This window comes from Sinocyclocheilus rhinocerous, unplaced genomic scaffold (assembly GCF_001515625.1).
Source record: "Sinocyclocheilus rhinocerous isolate Xijiao unplaced genomic scaffold, SAMN03320098_v1.1 scaffold4028, whole genome shotgun sequence".
Lineage (NCBI taxonomy): Eukaryota > Metazoa > Chordata > Actinopteri > Cypriniformes > Cyprinidae > Sinocyclocheilus > Sinocyclocheilus rhinocerous.
The window spans coordinates 106,041-123,627 of record NW_015630185.1 but is presented as its reverse complement, the minus strand read 5'-3'; the positions used below and the strand labels follow the sequence as shown (position 1 = coordinate 123,627).

The following is a 17,587-nucleotide window of genomic DNA, read 5'->3' as shown; positions in this document are numbered from 1 at the left end:
TGAATCATGCCTAATGTTTGTTTGGGAAGCTTCACATTCGTTAGGCTTAACATTTCCCTCAACTGATGGAAAGGTTTTTGTGTAAACTAAGAAAGTAAAGAGGAAAGAGTGGAGTAGTACAGGAAAGAAACTACATTGGAGGAGTAGTGTACTCCTATTGGTTAAGCATCTGGGGTGTCTAACACACAAAAATGTAAGCGCAGTTCTTCATTGAGGCACCTTAAAAAATGAAGAGTAATAGTAACTAGATTGAAAAGTTTGTAGACAAACTTTAAATTGGCTTGAAAAAGCCTAGCTAGAAAGTTTTAGAAAGTTTTAAAAGCTTGCAGTCTGAAAGTTTTTAGTTTGAAGTAGTTTGAAACTTAAAATAGTTTTAAAGATTAAAGTTTGAATGTTTTCAAGGCAATACAGTCTATCAGAAAAACAGATATAAGACATAAATAAGTATATATATATATAAGATAAGACAGGTATAAAACATATTGCTAGGGTACCTGGGGTGGTTGCTAGGCTGTTTCTAGCATGATTAGCATGTTTCTAGCATGATTAGCATGTTGCTAGCACAATTAGCATGTTACTAGCATGTTGCTAGCATGATTAGCATGTTACTAGCATGTTGCTAGCATGGTTAGCATTTTGCTAGCACGATTAGCAAGTTACTAGCATGTTTCTAGCATGATTAGCATGTTACTAACATGTTGTTACCATAATTAGCAAGTTACTAACATGTTGTTAACATGATTCTGGCATGATTAGCATTTTACTAGCATGGTGTTAACATTTTGTTAGCATGATTAGCAAGTTACTAGCATGTTTATAACATGATTAGCATGTTACTAGCATGTTTCTAACATGATTAGCATGTTGTTAGCATGATTAGCATGTTACTAGCATGGTGTTAACATTTTGTTAGCATGATTAACAAGTTACTAGCATGTTCTTAGCATGATTAGCATGTTACAAGCATGTTGTTAACATGATTAGCAAGTTACTCGCATGTTGCTAGCATGATTAGCATGTTACTAGCATGATGCTAGCATGTTTAACAAGTTGCTAGCATGTTTCTAGCATGATTAGCATGTTACTAGCATGTTGTTAGCATGATTCTAGAATGATTAACAAGTTACTAGCATGTTGTTAGCATGATTAGCAAGTTAATAGCATTTTGTTAGCATGATTCTAGCACGATTAGCATGTTACTAACATGATTCTAGCATGATTAACACGTTACTAGCACGTTTATCAAGTTGCTAACATGTTTCTATTCTAGCATGGTTAGCATGTTACTAGCATGATGTTAGCATTTGTCTAGCATGTTTAACAAGTTGCTAGCATGTTTCTAGCATGATTAGCACGTTACAAGCACGTTTCCAGCATGATTAGCATGTTACTAGAATGTTGTTAGCATGATTAACAAGTTACTAGCATTTTGCTAGCATGTTTCTAGCATGATTAGCAAGTTACTAGCATGTTGATAGCATGTTTCTATGCTAATCCAGCTAAAACCAGTTGATTCAGTAAAAAAAAAAACAGCTAAAAAACAGCTAAGACCAGCCTGGCCTGCTAATAAAATGGCCAAACCCACTTTAAAACAAGCTTGGGAGACCAGCCAAAGCAGTCAATCAGCTTAGGCTGGTTTTAGCTGTTTTTTCAGTAGGGAGTTGTTAAGCTTTGCTATAGCAGTAGACAGCTTAAATACACCATAAATCTTATTGTATAAAAGTTTCGAAGAAAAAGAAGAAGTTTAAATCGGATTTCAGTAAGTTGGCTTTTTCAAGCCAACTTAATAATACTGGTGCTATTGAACCAGATGAGCAAGCAAGATTTATCGAAAACATTACAGTGTAAGGAACATCATGAATATAGCTCTATACATATACACTGCCTGGCCAAAGAAATAAAATAAAATAAAAAAAGTCGCTATCTGGATTCAAACAAGCAAATATGTAAGATTTTAAGAATGAATCATTATTCCAGTAATTAATATGTTTCTTGCATGTTATATAGGGTATTTGCCAACCATTCTTTTGTCAATTTACGGTTTGTCACTGTAAATTATACAATGACTTTTTCTTTTTCACTTCTAAAAACCCTATTTTTAACAGTATTTTACTGTAAAATTACATTAAATGTAATTACATTTATTCACCGAATATAGTATGGAAATTACTGTTAACCAGTTAACAGGTTTTTACTGTAGCATTTTTACAGTATTTTACTGTTAAAATCACAATCATTTTTTACAGTGTAACTAATACAGTGTGTAGCTTGGAAGACATCCCCATGTCCATTTCCCAGGATGACAATGCCAAGATTCACCAGGCTCAAATTGTGAGAGATTGGCCACCACAGTCCTGACCTCAACCCCATTGAAAGCCTTTGGGGTGTGCAGCGTGTGCTGGAGTACTTTACACTGCCTGTCCAAAAAAAATAAATTAAAAAAAATACAAAAAATTTGCACACTAATATTTAATTGGACTGTCTTTAGCTTCGATTATATTGTGCATTTGTTGTGGCAATGTTTTGACAATGTCAATTATGACAATTGTCACAAACTTCGACAATTATATAACATGCCAGACACATGTTACTCACTACAATAATGATCCAATAAACTTGTAATTTCTTATTTCCTAATATTTGCTTGTTTAAATCCAATTAGTGACTTTTTTTTCTTTTTGGCCAGGCAGCGTAATTTATTATTCTTTTTTTTTATATATATATACGGTATTACTTTTTTGTATTCATCATAATTAGAATAAGATGCTTTTTGAAGACAAAATGTTCTCAAACTAAAATTACACCAGCTCATATGGTTCAGTAAGGAATGTTGCCATTTCCTTGTGTTTTGTCTAAAACTGATAGGCATCCCTTTCTTGTCTGTGGCAAGCAAACCAAAAACATAAAAATTTCCGGCTTGAACATCCTAGAGCACAATTAATTCAAGTGATGCAAGATTGTTTCTTAAGGAAAGTAAGGAAAAAGTTACCAAGGATGTGCTGCATTGCTGAATTATTAAAAATTAGAGTAGAGGCCTTGGAATGCCATATTTAATTAAAATATTTAATATAACCAAAACAATGCTGTGAGGGATTGACATACAGTGGTTTGAATGGGTCACACATCTTTTGTAAAAAAAAAAAAATTCCCAGTGGGCACACACCTCTGGAAATTATAGGTTGTGAAAATCAGATGCAGCCTTAGGACCATAAGACAGTACAACCCATTGTACAGACTATTAATGTACCCCTCAAAAACTCATTGTACTTTGTATAAAAACTGAAAAATGCCATCTACCATAAATAAGGGCCACTGCTGCACATTTCAGAACCCATTAGAGATGTTGTTTCTTTTTTTGACGGCAGAGGGGGCTGTTCTTGTTAACTCCCTCTTCCAACTAGAACTTCTGCTGACAGTTCATTTTATTTTTAATTTGGGCTCCTTAGCACAGCATGTACTGTAGCTGGGTTTTCTTACATGTTTATTTGCATTTACTATACCTGATACAAAGAAATAATATGATTTAACAGTACTTTCACCATAAATGTCAGATTACATAACCCTTATAGATTATCAATCAAACTCAATCTTGGCCAGATAAAAGTATGCACTTCCACTATATTCTCACAACAGAGGAACAAACCAAGCTTCAGGATGTAAGGTATTTTAGAATCTCACAGGTAGTAGATATTCAATAGCTTTCTGAACATAGTTGTACCTTGGGATTTGTCATTTTCCCACAGTCATGAATAAATGCCCCATGCATTAAGAAAATGCTAATGGTTGAAACATTTTACATTCATTGCCAAAGAATCTAACTTGGACAAACTTAATCAGAGTCACCAGCCTAGAATGAATATGTTTTTCTGGATGTAATAAAGTCATGTGGTAGATGCTTTTCCCTTATTGGTCAGACAAAAGCAATAACTTTTCAAACTTGCTTTGAATAGCAATAGTGTAAACAATTATTTGGTAGAAAATCAATTACAATGGATGAACCACTGAATTTGAACCGCTACTGAGGGGTCTCTAAAATGAACAGTTATGTGGAATTCTGCAAATCCTCTGTTCACACACACAGAAGAATATGAATAGCATGGACAAATGGACTAAGATGTTTGTTCATGACAAAAATGTATTATCAGACTCAAAGAGCAAACGCAACACTACATTATAAAATAAACTAAGGAGAGGAGTATCAGTGAAATGTTTGTTTAATGATAAATCTAAATAAACTAAACCAACTGCACTACCTGGAATTAAAAGAAAATGCACTTCCTCTTTAGTGGTAATCAGTGTAAACAACTTGCAATGCAGGCAGATAGCCTATAGTGGGAAAACATGTTGTTAGTGGAGAAAGCTTTTGTGATGCATATATAAAACTTGAAGTATGCTATTCAAACTAACTTGGCACCCAGTCTTGAAAACTGTGACCATCACGCTGAATTAAGCTGTAATTTAGCTCTGTGTATTGTCCAGCTTTTGCTGCAGCTACTTTACAAGATTAAATCAGATGTTGTTTTAAAGAGAACTCTGAGGTGGGGTTTAAATATTTCAGTGGCCCTTCCCAACCCCACAGTTAATTGGACATGTGATAAACACAGCAGTTGCCTGAAATTGGTCAGCTGAAATCCCACTGGACTACCACAGGCTGCTGAATCAAGTCCAGGTAAACATTTTTACTACATACTTGTTTTTAGGCTATATAATGTCAAGACCAAAGAAGAGGGCCTGTGTCTACTTTTTAGGTGTGAAATTATTAAACGTTTTGTAATTTGTATAGTGTCGATGATTTTGCAACATTCCTCTAAATCCTTAAACCTCTCTTCCTTGAAGCAAAGCTTGCCATCGCTGTGCATCAGTTAGTCTTCTCCTATATATGAATGAAGTAACATGCCTAGAGGGCTGCCGCGTTACTTTTTATTGCTTAACAATCCACCAGTTTTCCGTTATATAAAGACCTTAAGGGCCAGCAGTAGGATATAAGAGCTTACGCACAGATGTTGAGTGGAATGGAAGATATGAACCAATTTCAATAAATAAACAAATACTAATTTTAGTTTTTACAGTGTTACAAAATTCATTTACAGCACCTCTAAATTAATTTCCCTAAAAGTCTCTGAAGTAATTTCACTCTGTTCAAATGTAAAGTAAGAAATATTATTCTGCAATGCTGTGGATAATAATAGACTTTTTCCACATTTTGTGTGTTTGAAACTGCGTTTTGTAGGCTATGCAATGTCAACAACCCCAACCCTTTCCTTTAGCAGAATGGCAAATCAGGTGTAAAGACTTCTTGTTGCTTTAATATCATTAAATATATTGGAAAGACAATGAACCTTAAAACAGTATACTTTAACTTGTTAAAGCACTGCTGATTAGTTGCCCTTTTGCAGTTGAAAAGGAAATAGTGAATCTTTTAATAAACATTGTATGACTGTGTCTTTATAATTCAGCATTAAGAGGGGAAGATAGACACATTTTTCAGATAATGATGTCATGGGATTTGACCAAAGGAACTTAAATAAGAGCTAAAAAATCATTTTAGCAGCTCATCAACAGCTAGTCACACGGCTCTCTACATGACTATTCCAGTGTTTAAAAAACAAATTAAATTACTGATTCTAACTGGCTGATGTGTGTATACCATTAAACAAACTGATGTTGTTTTCTTTTTTGGAGAAAACATCCCTTTATCTGCAGATAGACAATGGCTGACACTTTTTGACCACCCACAATTTGCATAGTAGTCTTAAAGATAAAGCAGTAAAAACCCGACATGTTTGGTAACAAAGTGGCACTGTGATTTGTTTCACAGGCTTCCTCATTCTACCGGATGAGATTTAAGATGATGCCCAGCAGCAGTTATGGGAAGAGTTTGGATCTCTCCAGGTTGACAGATGACGAAGCCAAGCATGTCTGGCAGGTGATCCAGAGAGATTTCCACCTGCGAAAGAAAGAAGAGAATAGACTAGGGTGAGACACTCTTGATCACATTTACATGGCATTAACTGTCACAACAAACGTTCCTAAATTGCAACCTAAAAAATTTTCATCTTATCGAAAAAGACTGATCACTGACATTTCTTGATGGTTCTGTCTGATTATTATCGGCCTCATCTGAACTATTGCTTACTCATATTGTCGATCTGGTAAAACTTAAGCGGTTTGCTGATTTGTGCGTACTAGAGGTCTTCAGTAGTCTACATCTGGGATTTATCATTTGACTGGAATGTCTGTCATTAATTTATACTGCTCGAAAATATGGATCTCAGGAACCGTTCCATGGCACTTAGCCTAATGTGAACCCATCTGATATAAATCTGAAATCATTTTCAGTGGATAACTTTTTCTGAAGAGAATTTCTTTAAGTAGGTTACTTTAATACAGACACTTTTTTGAAATAACCTTCAAATCACCAAAAGCATGTCTATAGGTGAATTGCTTATCTTAAGAACAGAGAAGGACATTCACAAAAATTTCACAAATAAACAAACTTTCACTAAAATTAAGTTAATTGGCAATTTTTTTTATTTATCTCTTGGAAGGAATAGCTTAATGACTCAGCAAGCCACGAAAAGGTCTTGTGAATGCAGTACATTGTGGTTATATAATTATATCTTGTGTGCCTACTGTCTGAACCATAACCATCCGCTTTCTTTAATCCTTTAAGTAATTAGGTCATGGATGTGGCCCACAGTCATGCTTACAGACATGTGGTACTACTTGTTCACGCCACCTGCATGTCCTAGCACTGTCAAGTACTATCTTTGCATGTAGTGCTGAAGCAGAGAACCAAAATAAAACTCAAAATTATATAACAAAACAAACAAAAAACTATATCTTTCAAAAAGGTCTCCAGTATAATGGATAAATAAAATTATGTTAAGTAAAATTAAAAGTCGAAGCCTTCTTGTAGTTGCTAATATCTTTGATACTCAGTACAACTACAAAGTATCCGAAAAGATACTCAAGTACAGTAACTAATTACATTTACTCCAATACTTTACACCTCTGTGCTGAAGAAAAGTGCATGTAAAAATCAATTTCTGTAAGAGGGCTGATGCCTATTTCTGTGCTGTCTTTCATAAGTTGGATGAGTCTACTTTAAGTTGTTTGTTGTCTACTTTAAGTGTTTTCTTTAAGGTTTTTAGATACAATTGAAAGTTAGCTAACAAATACAAAACTGAGAAATGATAGAAGTTGGTATCTGTGTGTCAACATATGAACCCTAATTTAAAGTCCCTTACATACATCTTTCCTTTTTTCGCCAGATATTCTTTTTTTGTTTGTCTCACCAGAATTTTTATGCTTTGGCTCCTCAGACCCTTTATCAACAGGCTAAGCTCATGTATGTCTAAATTCCAGTCATTTTAAAGGAGGTAATAGGATTTGTCTCAGAATATTGAATAACATCACATGACTGACATTTTTCTCTTAATTCTCTCACAGTTGGAAGGAGGCTAGCTCAAAATAGTCCTCTGGAGACTTTGTTGTAATGTGGTGAGGATTTGTGATGATGATAAAAACAAAGAAGTTCTTGGAAATATGATGTGGTAATGTGATGTTACATTCACTTATGCATTGCAGACAGAACTTTAAACATTTAAACATGAAAATTTAAAAGGAACAAAAAAAACAAGTGCTATTGCGAGCAGGTGATCTGCAAGTAAGCCAAATGAATTGTCTAAAACAATTCAAACTTTAATAATAATTATGAATTATAAATACTATGTAGTCTACTACTGTTCTTGATACACTATGTTCAAACACTATGGCTTAATTAGATCAAACTCACATTCTCAAAACTAAGCGCATTGTTATGTTTATTGGTGAAATATGGGAGAAGATATTACTTAAAGTTAAAAAATACACATTTGAACATTATAAATTTGTAAGAGATTTTCCCTAATCCTCTCAAAATTCATATGTCCTTTATGAATTGATTATGCTGTAATGCGAGATATATCAGTCACACTTGGACTTATGCTGGGGTGCTTTCAACCTTTGCCAAATAAAAGTTGAAAGAGCCACAGGCACACAACCATTCAACATGAGGAGGAAAGCTCTTAGCAGTTTTTTTTTTTTTTTCTTGAGAAGAGCAGATTTAGCAGTAATGACTTATATATCCTGTTTTAAATGCTACACAGCTGTGACACAGAGGGGTCATTGTGCTAGAAGGCCATCACTTGGGCCATAAAGCTTGAGAAATTGGCACATTAAGAATGGAGGATTTTGAGAAAAGAAGGAAGACCATGGAACAGAATATGGAGTCATTTCCTCACTCTATTATGCTGACTTGTGCTGATGATCCAAAGCAATCTGGGCCCAGTTGTTTGAAAAGAAATTTGATCAGATTTCAGCCATCAGACTGGATCAATACTTGTAAATGAGTTGTTCAAAAAATGGATTTCTTTCACTAACTTTCAAATTACGTGCAAACTTTCATTATGTGTTGTTCTAACTTTGTAGTAAGACTATAGCATAGGCTACCTTTCATCCAAAAGTACAGAAAAGATTTCAACAGAAAGTAAAAAATAAATAAATAAAATAAAAGATTTATAATATAATACCCCAAACAGCTGTAAATATCAAACAAAAATAATACATTAAATGTGATTGTCATTTATCATGGTATATTAATTAAAATGTCAAAAGTAGATTTTAACATTTGCATCCCATATAGTGTATGGATTTGATTGTTGCCTGTTTGTTTTGTTTTTTTCTTATACTGTGTTATAATGTCTATTAAATTAAATGTAGCCTATTTATTTATTTATTTGGAATTGTTAAACATGTGTGGCATTTATTGAATATTTTAGACAACTGTACTGAACATTTAAAAATAAAATAAGTTAAATTAATAGAAAGTCGTTATGGCCCTTTTTGGTCATTATGGGAACTTAATATCTCCTGGTCACTGAAAAACATGCATTATTCCAATGCGCCAAGATTATAACAAGGATTTTAGTTACTTAGCCTACTATGTAGTTGTTTTTCTCTGCTCCTGACTGACTTAGCCCGCCGATTCACAGATTGAGCGAATGTACAGATGATCGATAGATCAGTCAATCGATCGTTCACGGTAAATCCCATTTCCTACATCCCGTCCTCAGATAGCGTGCACCTGTGTCATATGACGCCATCAAACAGTGCCGCTAATAAATTCTTATTTGCATTGACCACTAGAGGGCTACGACCTTAAACTTTTAATTTGATTAGATTAGAAGCGCTACAATAAACGAAACCAAAAACCCGTTTAGGAGTGAAATCATTATTTATAAACTGGTAATAAATGTTATTATTTCGTTCCAATAATTTTTCATGAAACAAATAATTTTTCACAGTCAGCTTTCCACAATGTGAAAAATTATCCTGTCCAGCGCTGACGGTGGCATTCTCCACCTCGATAAAGCCAGTCATCCATATCCTAGTGTTTTCAATGTCAAACAATATTTCATGTTTGAAATATATATAAATAAATATAAATATATTTCATATTTCATGCCCACAGCTCTTGTTTTTTGCACATTACAAAAAAAAATAATCCGCATGCACGACTTTTTTTTATTATTTATTATTATTCATGCAGGGAACTCAAGACCAAAATAATGAAAGAGGACACCAAAAGAGAGCTGCTGGAATATCAGCCTAAACTCAGCGATTCTCTCTGCATCCGCTGTCTGCAGCCCTTCAAACTCCTTGTCAACAGCAAGCGCCAGTGTCTAGACTGCACGCTATTTGTCTGCAAGTCCTGCAGCCATTTTAACAAGAAGGACCGCGGTTGGGTTTGTGATCCATGCCACATGGCCAGGTGAGCACCTGACAGACACGTGAGTGGGATTTATATCTACATGACACATGTCAAAGGAACAACATACAGAGAAATTAAATAAAACACAAGCAGAACAAATTGCTGTGTAAGTAATACAGAAAAGGCTACTTGTTGTAAACTGTCAAATTCAATTCAATGGGACAATGTATGTAAGAATGGTTTCTAAACAATTTGGCTCATGTTTCATAAATAAGGCCCAAGTTTGAGACTGTTATTCCAATGCTTTGCATTGATGATTCATTTTCACCAGTTCTGCGTGCATTTAACTAAACCACAACCCTAAACAAAGGTCATTTCCTGCAAATAAACAGTTTGGAGGGAAAAAATCCTACTTTTCTCATGAGATCGGTCTGGATTGACTGAATAATAATATTGTTCTTCTTGTTTTTGTCTTTGTTGCTGTAGAATCCTTAAGATTGGCACTCTAGAATGGTTCCATGAGAATGTACGCTTACGCTTCAAGCGTTTTGGGAGTGCAAAGGTCATGAATTCACTTTTCAAGAGGCTGAACAGTGACCGTGCCAGCTCTCAAACTGACCTCAGAGGTAGACTTCAAAAGCCTGTTTAAATGAGCAAGAGTCATTCATCTCAAGTAGTCCACAGATGTAATGTTTTTAATTTGAGCATAATACACACTATACCCCTTAAAAAATTAGGACTGAGACTCGAATCCTTGCCAACCTACCCTAAAAATTGAACCATGAGCAATTTTGATCATTATATTTGGACAGACATTTTAAGTCTAAGGAACAAGAATGTGCAAAAATGTAATAAATATACATTTGTTATGGTTAAACTAAGTAAAATAAAAATTAAAAAAAACTGGCAGGTTTGCGATACCAATACATAAAGAATTAGGAAAATTAAAAACTATCCTCTGATTTTAAAAAGCATTCAGTTGGACTAGTTAGCAAACTGCATTCTGTTTGTTCATTTCTAACAGGAATTTTATCCATTTAGAAAGTCAGATAGTTATTAAGAAATGAGATTTGATTCTTACTGTGTCATCAGTTAATATAAAACAATTTTTGAAGCAATGTCTGACAGATGAATTACAGCAGGAACACTGAAGGCAGAGCTTAGAAGAGAGAGGCCCTCATAACTTTGAAGGATTTAGTGAGGGATCCAGAGGGAGTGAGGGAGAGAGAGAACTGGCTGGGCCAAATCATCCATGTGATTTACTCCTTTACACAGTCACATGTCTTATTTCTCTCTGTGCCTGGACCTGAGTGTCTCTTTTATCCAATTTTCAAGCCCTGTCTGTCCTAAATACAGAGGTCATTGAAGGAAAATTGTTGTTTGGGTCAAATGAGATGAACAATGTTCTGAACCAAAAAATTGCAAAAAGATGTTTTAATAATGTGCATAATATTTATCACAATATGAATAAATGCCAACAAACACCAACATGGTTGTTGGAATTGAAATTCCATTGAAATCTAGTGTTTTTTTTGTTGTTGTTTTTTTTTGAGGCAGTGTTAGCTTTAGTTGAAGCCACTGTTTAACCACTGTTCAACAGTGGTTGCCTCCTGCAACCAATCACAGCTTATTTTCTGTCTCTTGTCTTCTTATGTTTAACTTTTCATCTCTCGCTGTTCCTCCCTAACCCCCCATTTCCATTACATAGAGCCTCGAGATGATGACACGCACAGCATGCCTGAAGTTCACAGTAAGTAAAAAAAAAAAAAAAAAAGTCCTGTTCCTTTGTGATATAGACATTTTGAACGCTGATGTCATGCAAGAATCTAAAGTAATCAGTGAATGTCTTTCATCTGTCCAAACAATACAGCAGCCATCTGCTCTCACATGTTCTTTGATTTAATAAGGCAAGGAACATGAAGAACAAAATGTCTGTGGAAGAAAAACATCTAACATAGCCATGAAAAGAACTGAACATAGAAGCATTGCCTAAAACAGCTTTATAGTTATAAAAAGTATAATTTTTCATTAAATGTGGCATTTTCTTTACCAAAAAGAAAAATGTTACATTTTAAAATAGAAATATAAAATACAATTAAAATTCATTTATAATGTTTTTAATTTCAAATAATAGCTGTAAACAATACAGTTATGTAACTTCACGATTATACAGTAGCTAACACTGCTTTACTATAACTATACTGCATTTTTGCTGGAAAATTGTGTCATGGGGCAAAACAAATAAGTTATTAATTTATAATTTACAACCCGTTTTAAATAATGCTTTCAGGATTTAATTCGTCATTGTCAATATTGTAGCTAAATCTCATCTATGTTAGCTATAGCTAGATAATGGTAAACAACATATTTAAATAGTACTTTAGATTTGGACCCTGCTTATCTATCTGGCAGCTTCTACATTTGGAGCTATGAGAGAGAAAATTGTCGTAATTTTTAAAGACAGGTCCAAGAGAACACGTTTAAAACCTCCACTAAATCAAACACATCATTTTGAATTTATATTAGTTAAAATGTGTTCGAACAGTCAGACTCGGTAATCATTATTGCGTCTCTTGTCTGAGATCAAAGATTCATGTTTGTAACTCTTGTCATCCACACAGCTGGTTCTCTGTATAGCCAGGAAGATGAGCAGTCTGATCGGGTCGACAGACGACACTTCAGCCTGGTAATGTCCCTTAAAACGTCAGAAACTGATGTTATTAGGGTAAAGGGGAAACTAGAGGCTGGACCAGTGCATCAGTTTGTTAGCAGTTCTTTCAGTTAAACAGTAGTGTGAGATCGCCCTCTGGTGCTCAAATCTTATTTTAGTTTTAACAAATACATTTTGTTCAGTTAGGACTGGATTCTCCCTTGTTCTTATTATATGATTTTGATTCCTCACATTGCCACCTGGAGGTGGTTTTGAAAACCACAGAACGGCCCCTAGCCTGACTATTTTTAAGTCTCTTTTAAAAACTCACTTGTTTTCATTGGCCTATTAGGAATTATACTTTTTCCTATTGTATTTCCTATATGTGTTTTTTCTTTCTGGTTGCAGTTTTTGTATTCCTAATTTTATGATGTTGTTTCTTACTGTAAAGCACTTTGGTCAGTCTAGTGGCTGTTTTAAATGTGCTATATAAATAAAGTAAACTTGAAACCACATGAAAACAGACTATAATTTTAGTCAGAATACCAGCTTTAAGGCTATGCTCAATCCTTGTCTAAATCTGTCTGTGACTCAATCCCTGTTTAGTTTTATAGGCCTCAGAGTATACAGGAAAGAGAATAGAGAACAGGACTGGGGAATGAATTGAACCTGCATGAGCACATTTACTACCCACTTTGCTTTAAATTTTAAAACAGGGAGTGTTTGTTTCCCTCCTGTAAAAAATAAATAAATATATATATATATAATATTTTTTATTTATTTATTTATTTTTTTTACTTTACATTTATTTTTTATTATGAGAAAGTCAGTATGATATTTTATAGGTCAGCTACCTTTATTTAAAGTTATTAGATAGATAGATAGATAGATAGATAGATAGGTAGATAGATAGATAGATAGATAGATAGATAGATCACGGTTACTTTTTTATATTTGGGTTCTAGAGAATTAAAAATAAACATTTTCTTTCTCCTTTAAGATGAGAAAAGGCAGACGGCTACTCCCTGTTGATCCTCTTGATTTTAATCTAGGCGTTGAGAACTCTGCTTATTCTCGACCTCCCATACTTCTGGTTCGTATGTTTATGTTCTTACACATCTGATGTGAGAAATCAACAAATGTTGTAAACATTTCATATGGCAAACACTGAAATACTGAAGCGTGCAAAGAAACATTACCCCAAAAAGTTCCTTCAATGGAATTACCAGCTGCTTTGAATTTTAAATTGTCAGGACAAATGCATTAGATCGGCAATAAAGAATACACGGTTTGCAATGGTGTGAAAAATGTGGGGTTTATCTACCCAGTGTGCTAAACAAATGATGCAAAGTGCTCCCACTGAGCATTTTCTGACTGTTAACAGTGATAAGACTGTGTGTTGAAATCTTGATTGTTTTCTCACTGAAGCAAATAATCACAAAATTAGTCATGCCAGTGCTGTCATATCAGGGTTTGTTTCTTTTTGTTTTCAGTACAGATTGTTACTGAATTGGTATACTAGACAATAATTCGTTTTAATTAAAATATTCTGAAAGTTTTGTTAAAGCACATGATTTCAGGTATAAAGTCCATGCAATATGTGACATTTATTTATGTTTATTAATTTATTCCTTCCTTTTTAAAGTATTCAGGTAGCCAAGAGAAAGTAACCCAGAGTAAGGACTCAGTAACTGAAGACGACTGGTCCACAACCTTTAAGCAGATCCTGGAGAATGGAACTCATGGTAGAGGTGATGAGATGAAGGACATGTTGCAAATCAGCCAGAGAAGTCTGGACAGACCCTCCCATTTTGGTAAGATGTGCTGTCTGCTTCAATTTCCCTTACAGATTTCTGAGGATTTATATTTTTCCAAGACTCTGTAGAGGTGAATGGGTTTCCCCTTCAGGCCATCCCATGTTTTTTTCCTACTGTCAGCAAGATTTAGGCTACCTTGTGCTGGGAATATAAACCTAACACACTATAAACACAATAATCACTGTTAGAAACACTACAAAATAATTACACTAATCAAACTGAATTCCTGACTTGACTAAATCCATACCAGGCTATTTAGATAGACTCAGAAATTCCTCTTTATTTCATTTCGGTATTTGCATCATAAAATAACAGTCAGTGTTTTGTTTGCACTCTGTAGATGACTGCGCACCACATCTAGAACAGAGGATGACAAAATCTCGTTCCCTCTCCAAGATGAGCATCTCTTCAGCTGGCAGCTCTAACTATCACTTCCACCGTGAGCCTTCTTACAGCCTGGAAGACTCAGAGGAGGAGGATGAATCTGAGATGCACATCATATATAGTCCTGCCCCACATAGGGAGCACTCACCAGATGAGGTTCCTCCACAGGTAAAGTCAAAAAGTCATGACAAAACCTGTGGAAATTGTGACTTGTAAAACTGATAAAACTGCACTTCATTGCATCCTTTAAAAAGTTCATGCAACAAATACATTTTGTATCTCTCTGACACTAGATTATTGAGCTCAACAAGCGTATGTCAGCAGTCGAGACTCTTCTGAGCCGTTTGGAGCAGAAACTCATCTTGCCGGTAATTGGGGAATCAGCAGAACAAGTAAGTTTGAAGTAAATCTGGACAACCAGCAGGTTATTATTTTAGGTTTATAAATGAAATGCTTTAAATATGCTACTGTACAAAGGTTTGGGGTCTGTACGTTTTTGTTGTTGTTGAAAGAAATGTCTTATGCTCACCAAGATTGCATTTATTTGATCAAAAAATACAGTAAAAACTGTATAGTTGTGAAATATTATTCAGTGCCACGTGATCCTTCAGAAATCATTATAATACACCAATTTGGTGCTCAAGAAATATTTTTTATTATCAATGTTGAAAAAAGTTGTGCTGCCTCATTTCTTACAGGATTCATTAGAAATATTCAAAATTTTAGGATTCAATAGAAAAGTCAAAAGAACAGCATTTCTTTGAGAATGTTTATATAAGAATTTAAAAGTCTTTACTGTTTGATCAATTTAATGCATCTTTGCTGAATTAAAGTATTAATTTCTTCAAAAACGAAAACAACAACAACAAAAACTATCTTAGTGACCACAAACTTTTGAATGGTATATGAATGGTAATTTCACCCTGAAAAGGAGAAACATGTCATCAACATTTCTGGATAAGTCCATAAAATGTAAATTAGCATCTCTGAAACACTTCTATCAATAGGACATATCGCATGAAGACCCTCCTGACTTTAAATCCTCATGTAGTTCTTCTACTCTCCCTTTAGGTGGAGCAGAAAGAGGAGGATCTGTCTCCAGCTGATTTAGAGGAGCTTGAGCTCAGGAAAAAGCTTGATGAACTTACTGAAAAAATAAGTGACAAAGGCTCGTCTGATGAGGAGGATGCGATGAGACCTTCAGAGGACTCTCCAAAGAAAGGGGCAGTTTATCATGCTCCAGCTATGAGAGGAGCTTCAGCTGGACCTGGGAATGTCAGACACGAATGGCCTCTTGAGGTTGAGTGGGTAAGAGTATGGAAACAGTCAGAATCTAGCACTAAAAGTACTGTTAAACATAAAGTGTGAATATTTATTCATATTTCTTACAAATAGTTTAACAGTCGTTTGGTTTGAACACACTCTTCTGATCTTTCTAATTGTATACTTCAGAAAGGAAAGCCAAGCGTACCTAAATCCTTAAAAAAGCAGAAGAGGGTAAGGTCCTTTGAGTTTAGCAACACAACCAGCTGTGAGCTGTCGCAACTGGAGGGTAAAGTTGCAATGGCAGTGGCCAGCGTCCAGAGCACTCAAAGTGGGGTATGCCACTCAGTCTAAACATTAAAATTTACTCCACATTCCTTCTTCCAACAGAGTCGCAAATCTCCATATCTTGCCTTAACTGTTTGTTAACCATTGCTCTTTTCTTCATGTAAAGGTTACAGACATTCAGAAAAGAATCGCTGCTCTGAGTGCTGCAGGGATGATGGTGGAGACGTCCCGCAGACGGGTATGTAGCAACCCAGCTGCTCAGAGTCACATATTCCTGTTTGGTTTTCCAGAAACCTGGCTGTACTGAAACTTTGAGAAAAAAAAAAAATCTATTTTTGACACATTTTGAGCTAAATTCTGTTGCGTTTAAAACAGTATTTTGTGGCAAGTTCAGAAAGAGGCTAAATATAGTTTTCTGTTCTTCCCTTTTTCATTCAGACTCCTCAGCCATCAAGGACGTTGCATGAATTTCCCATTAGTAAGTGCAAAGCTGTATACTGTATATTCAGTAACATGTGATCTGTCATTTACATTTAACTCAATCATCTTTGTGTTGTATAAAAGCAATGAGCTAAGTTTGTTTTCCTGTTTTGCCACACAATTTTGTATAAATGTCTTTGCAATTATATAACAAAATATCAAACCAAAAACATTTATTTTAAGCAAAACATTTCACAAATGGCAGTTTTTCTGGTATCAGATTATAAAATAATAGACATATTGTTCAGAACTAAAACAAATAAGGATTGTTCCCAGATACACATCCCAATATTTGTAAACCACAATTAGACATTTAAACCTAGTTTTATTTCACGGTTCACAGTGATTTTAATGCATTAATCTGATAGGAATCAGATCCCTTGCTCAGCTTCTGGAACAAATCGACTACCCACATCCTTTGGTCATGAAAGGGCCTTGAATTGAATTGAATTGCTTAACAGGTTGCCTTTTCAGAAAGTCACCAAAAGCTGTTTACTACTTATAATGTTCTTTTTGCTTTCTCTGAAGGAGGCAGCAATGAAGCAAGATCTCTACGAAAGCTGGTCATGTGAAGCAACTTCAGCAAGCTAGCACACTTTCACTTATTTTTAGTAGGCCATGGTATACAAACTCACAGAACATTGACAGATTCACATAAGCATATTTCATATGTTAATAAATTCAGCTGCAAGGGTTTGTGGGACTCCCAGTTTAATAATATATGATTAATATTTGCTTTAATCTTTCATTAGATGAGTGTCAGATTATTCTGAAAAATGAGAGGCTCGCCTTGTAGCATTGCTGTTTCTTAGAATATAACATTTCTATTATGCACACAATAGAAATTGTTTGTCTACATTACACTTATTAACTGTTGTTGTTTTGATAAAAGCTCAATATTTATATTAAAATATAGTCAATATTTAATATCTTAATTCAGATTCCTATGTA

At 34.7% G+C, this 17,587-nt stretch overlaps 1 protein-coding gene across 1 annotated transcript; it reads left to right on the top strand.

The window, feature by feature from the left end:
• Nucleotides 1–4,503: 4,503 nt before the first annotated feature.
• On the top strand, nucleotides 4,504–17,522 carry LOC107739953 (melanophilin-like). Its single transcript, XM_016552221.1, has 15 exons — nucleotides 4,504–4,669; nucleotides 5,819–5,976; nucleotides 9,593–9,814; nucleotides 10,241–10,380; nucleotides 11,463–11,504; nucleotides 12,376–12,440; nucleotides 13,405–13,497; nucleotides 14,050–14,218; nucleotides 14,562–14,773; nucleotides 14,899–14,997; nucleotides 15,677–15,913; nucleotides 16,058–16,204; nucleotides 16,323–16,394; nucleotides 16,595–16,634; nucleotides 17,165–17,522. Exons 2-15 carry the CDS (start codon nucleotides 5,837–5,839, stop codon nucleotides 17,206–17,208), a joined length of 1,722 nt encoding a protein of 573 aa, XP_016407707.1. The 5' UTR covers nucleotides 4,504–4,669; nucleotides 5,819–5,836; the 3' UTR covers nucleotides 17,209–17,522.
• Nucleotides 17,523–17,587: the final 65 nt, after the last annotated feature.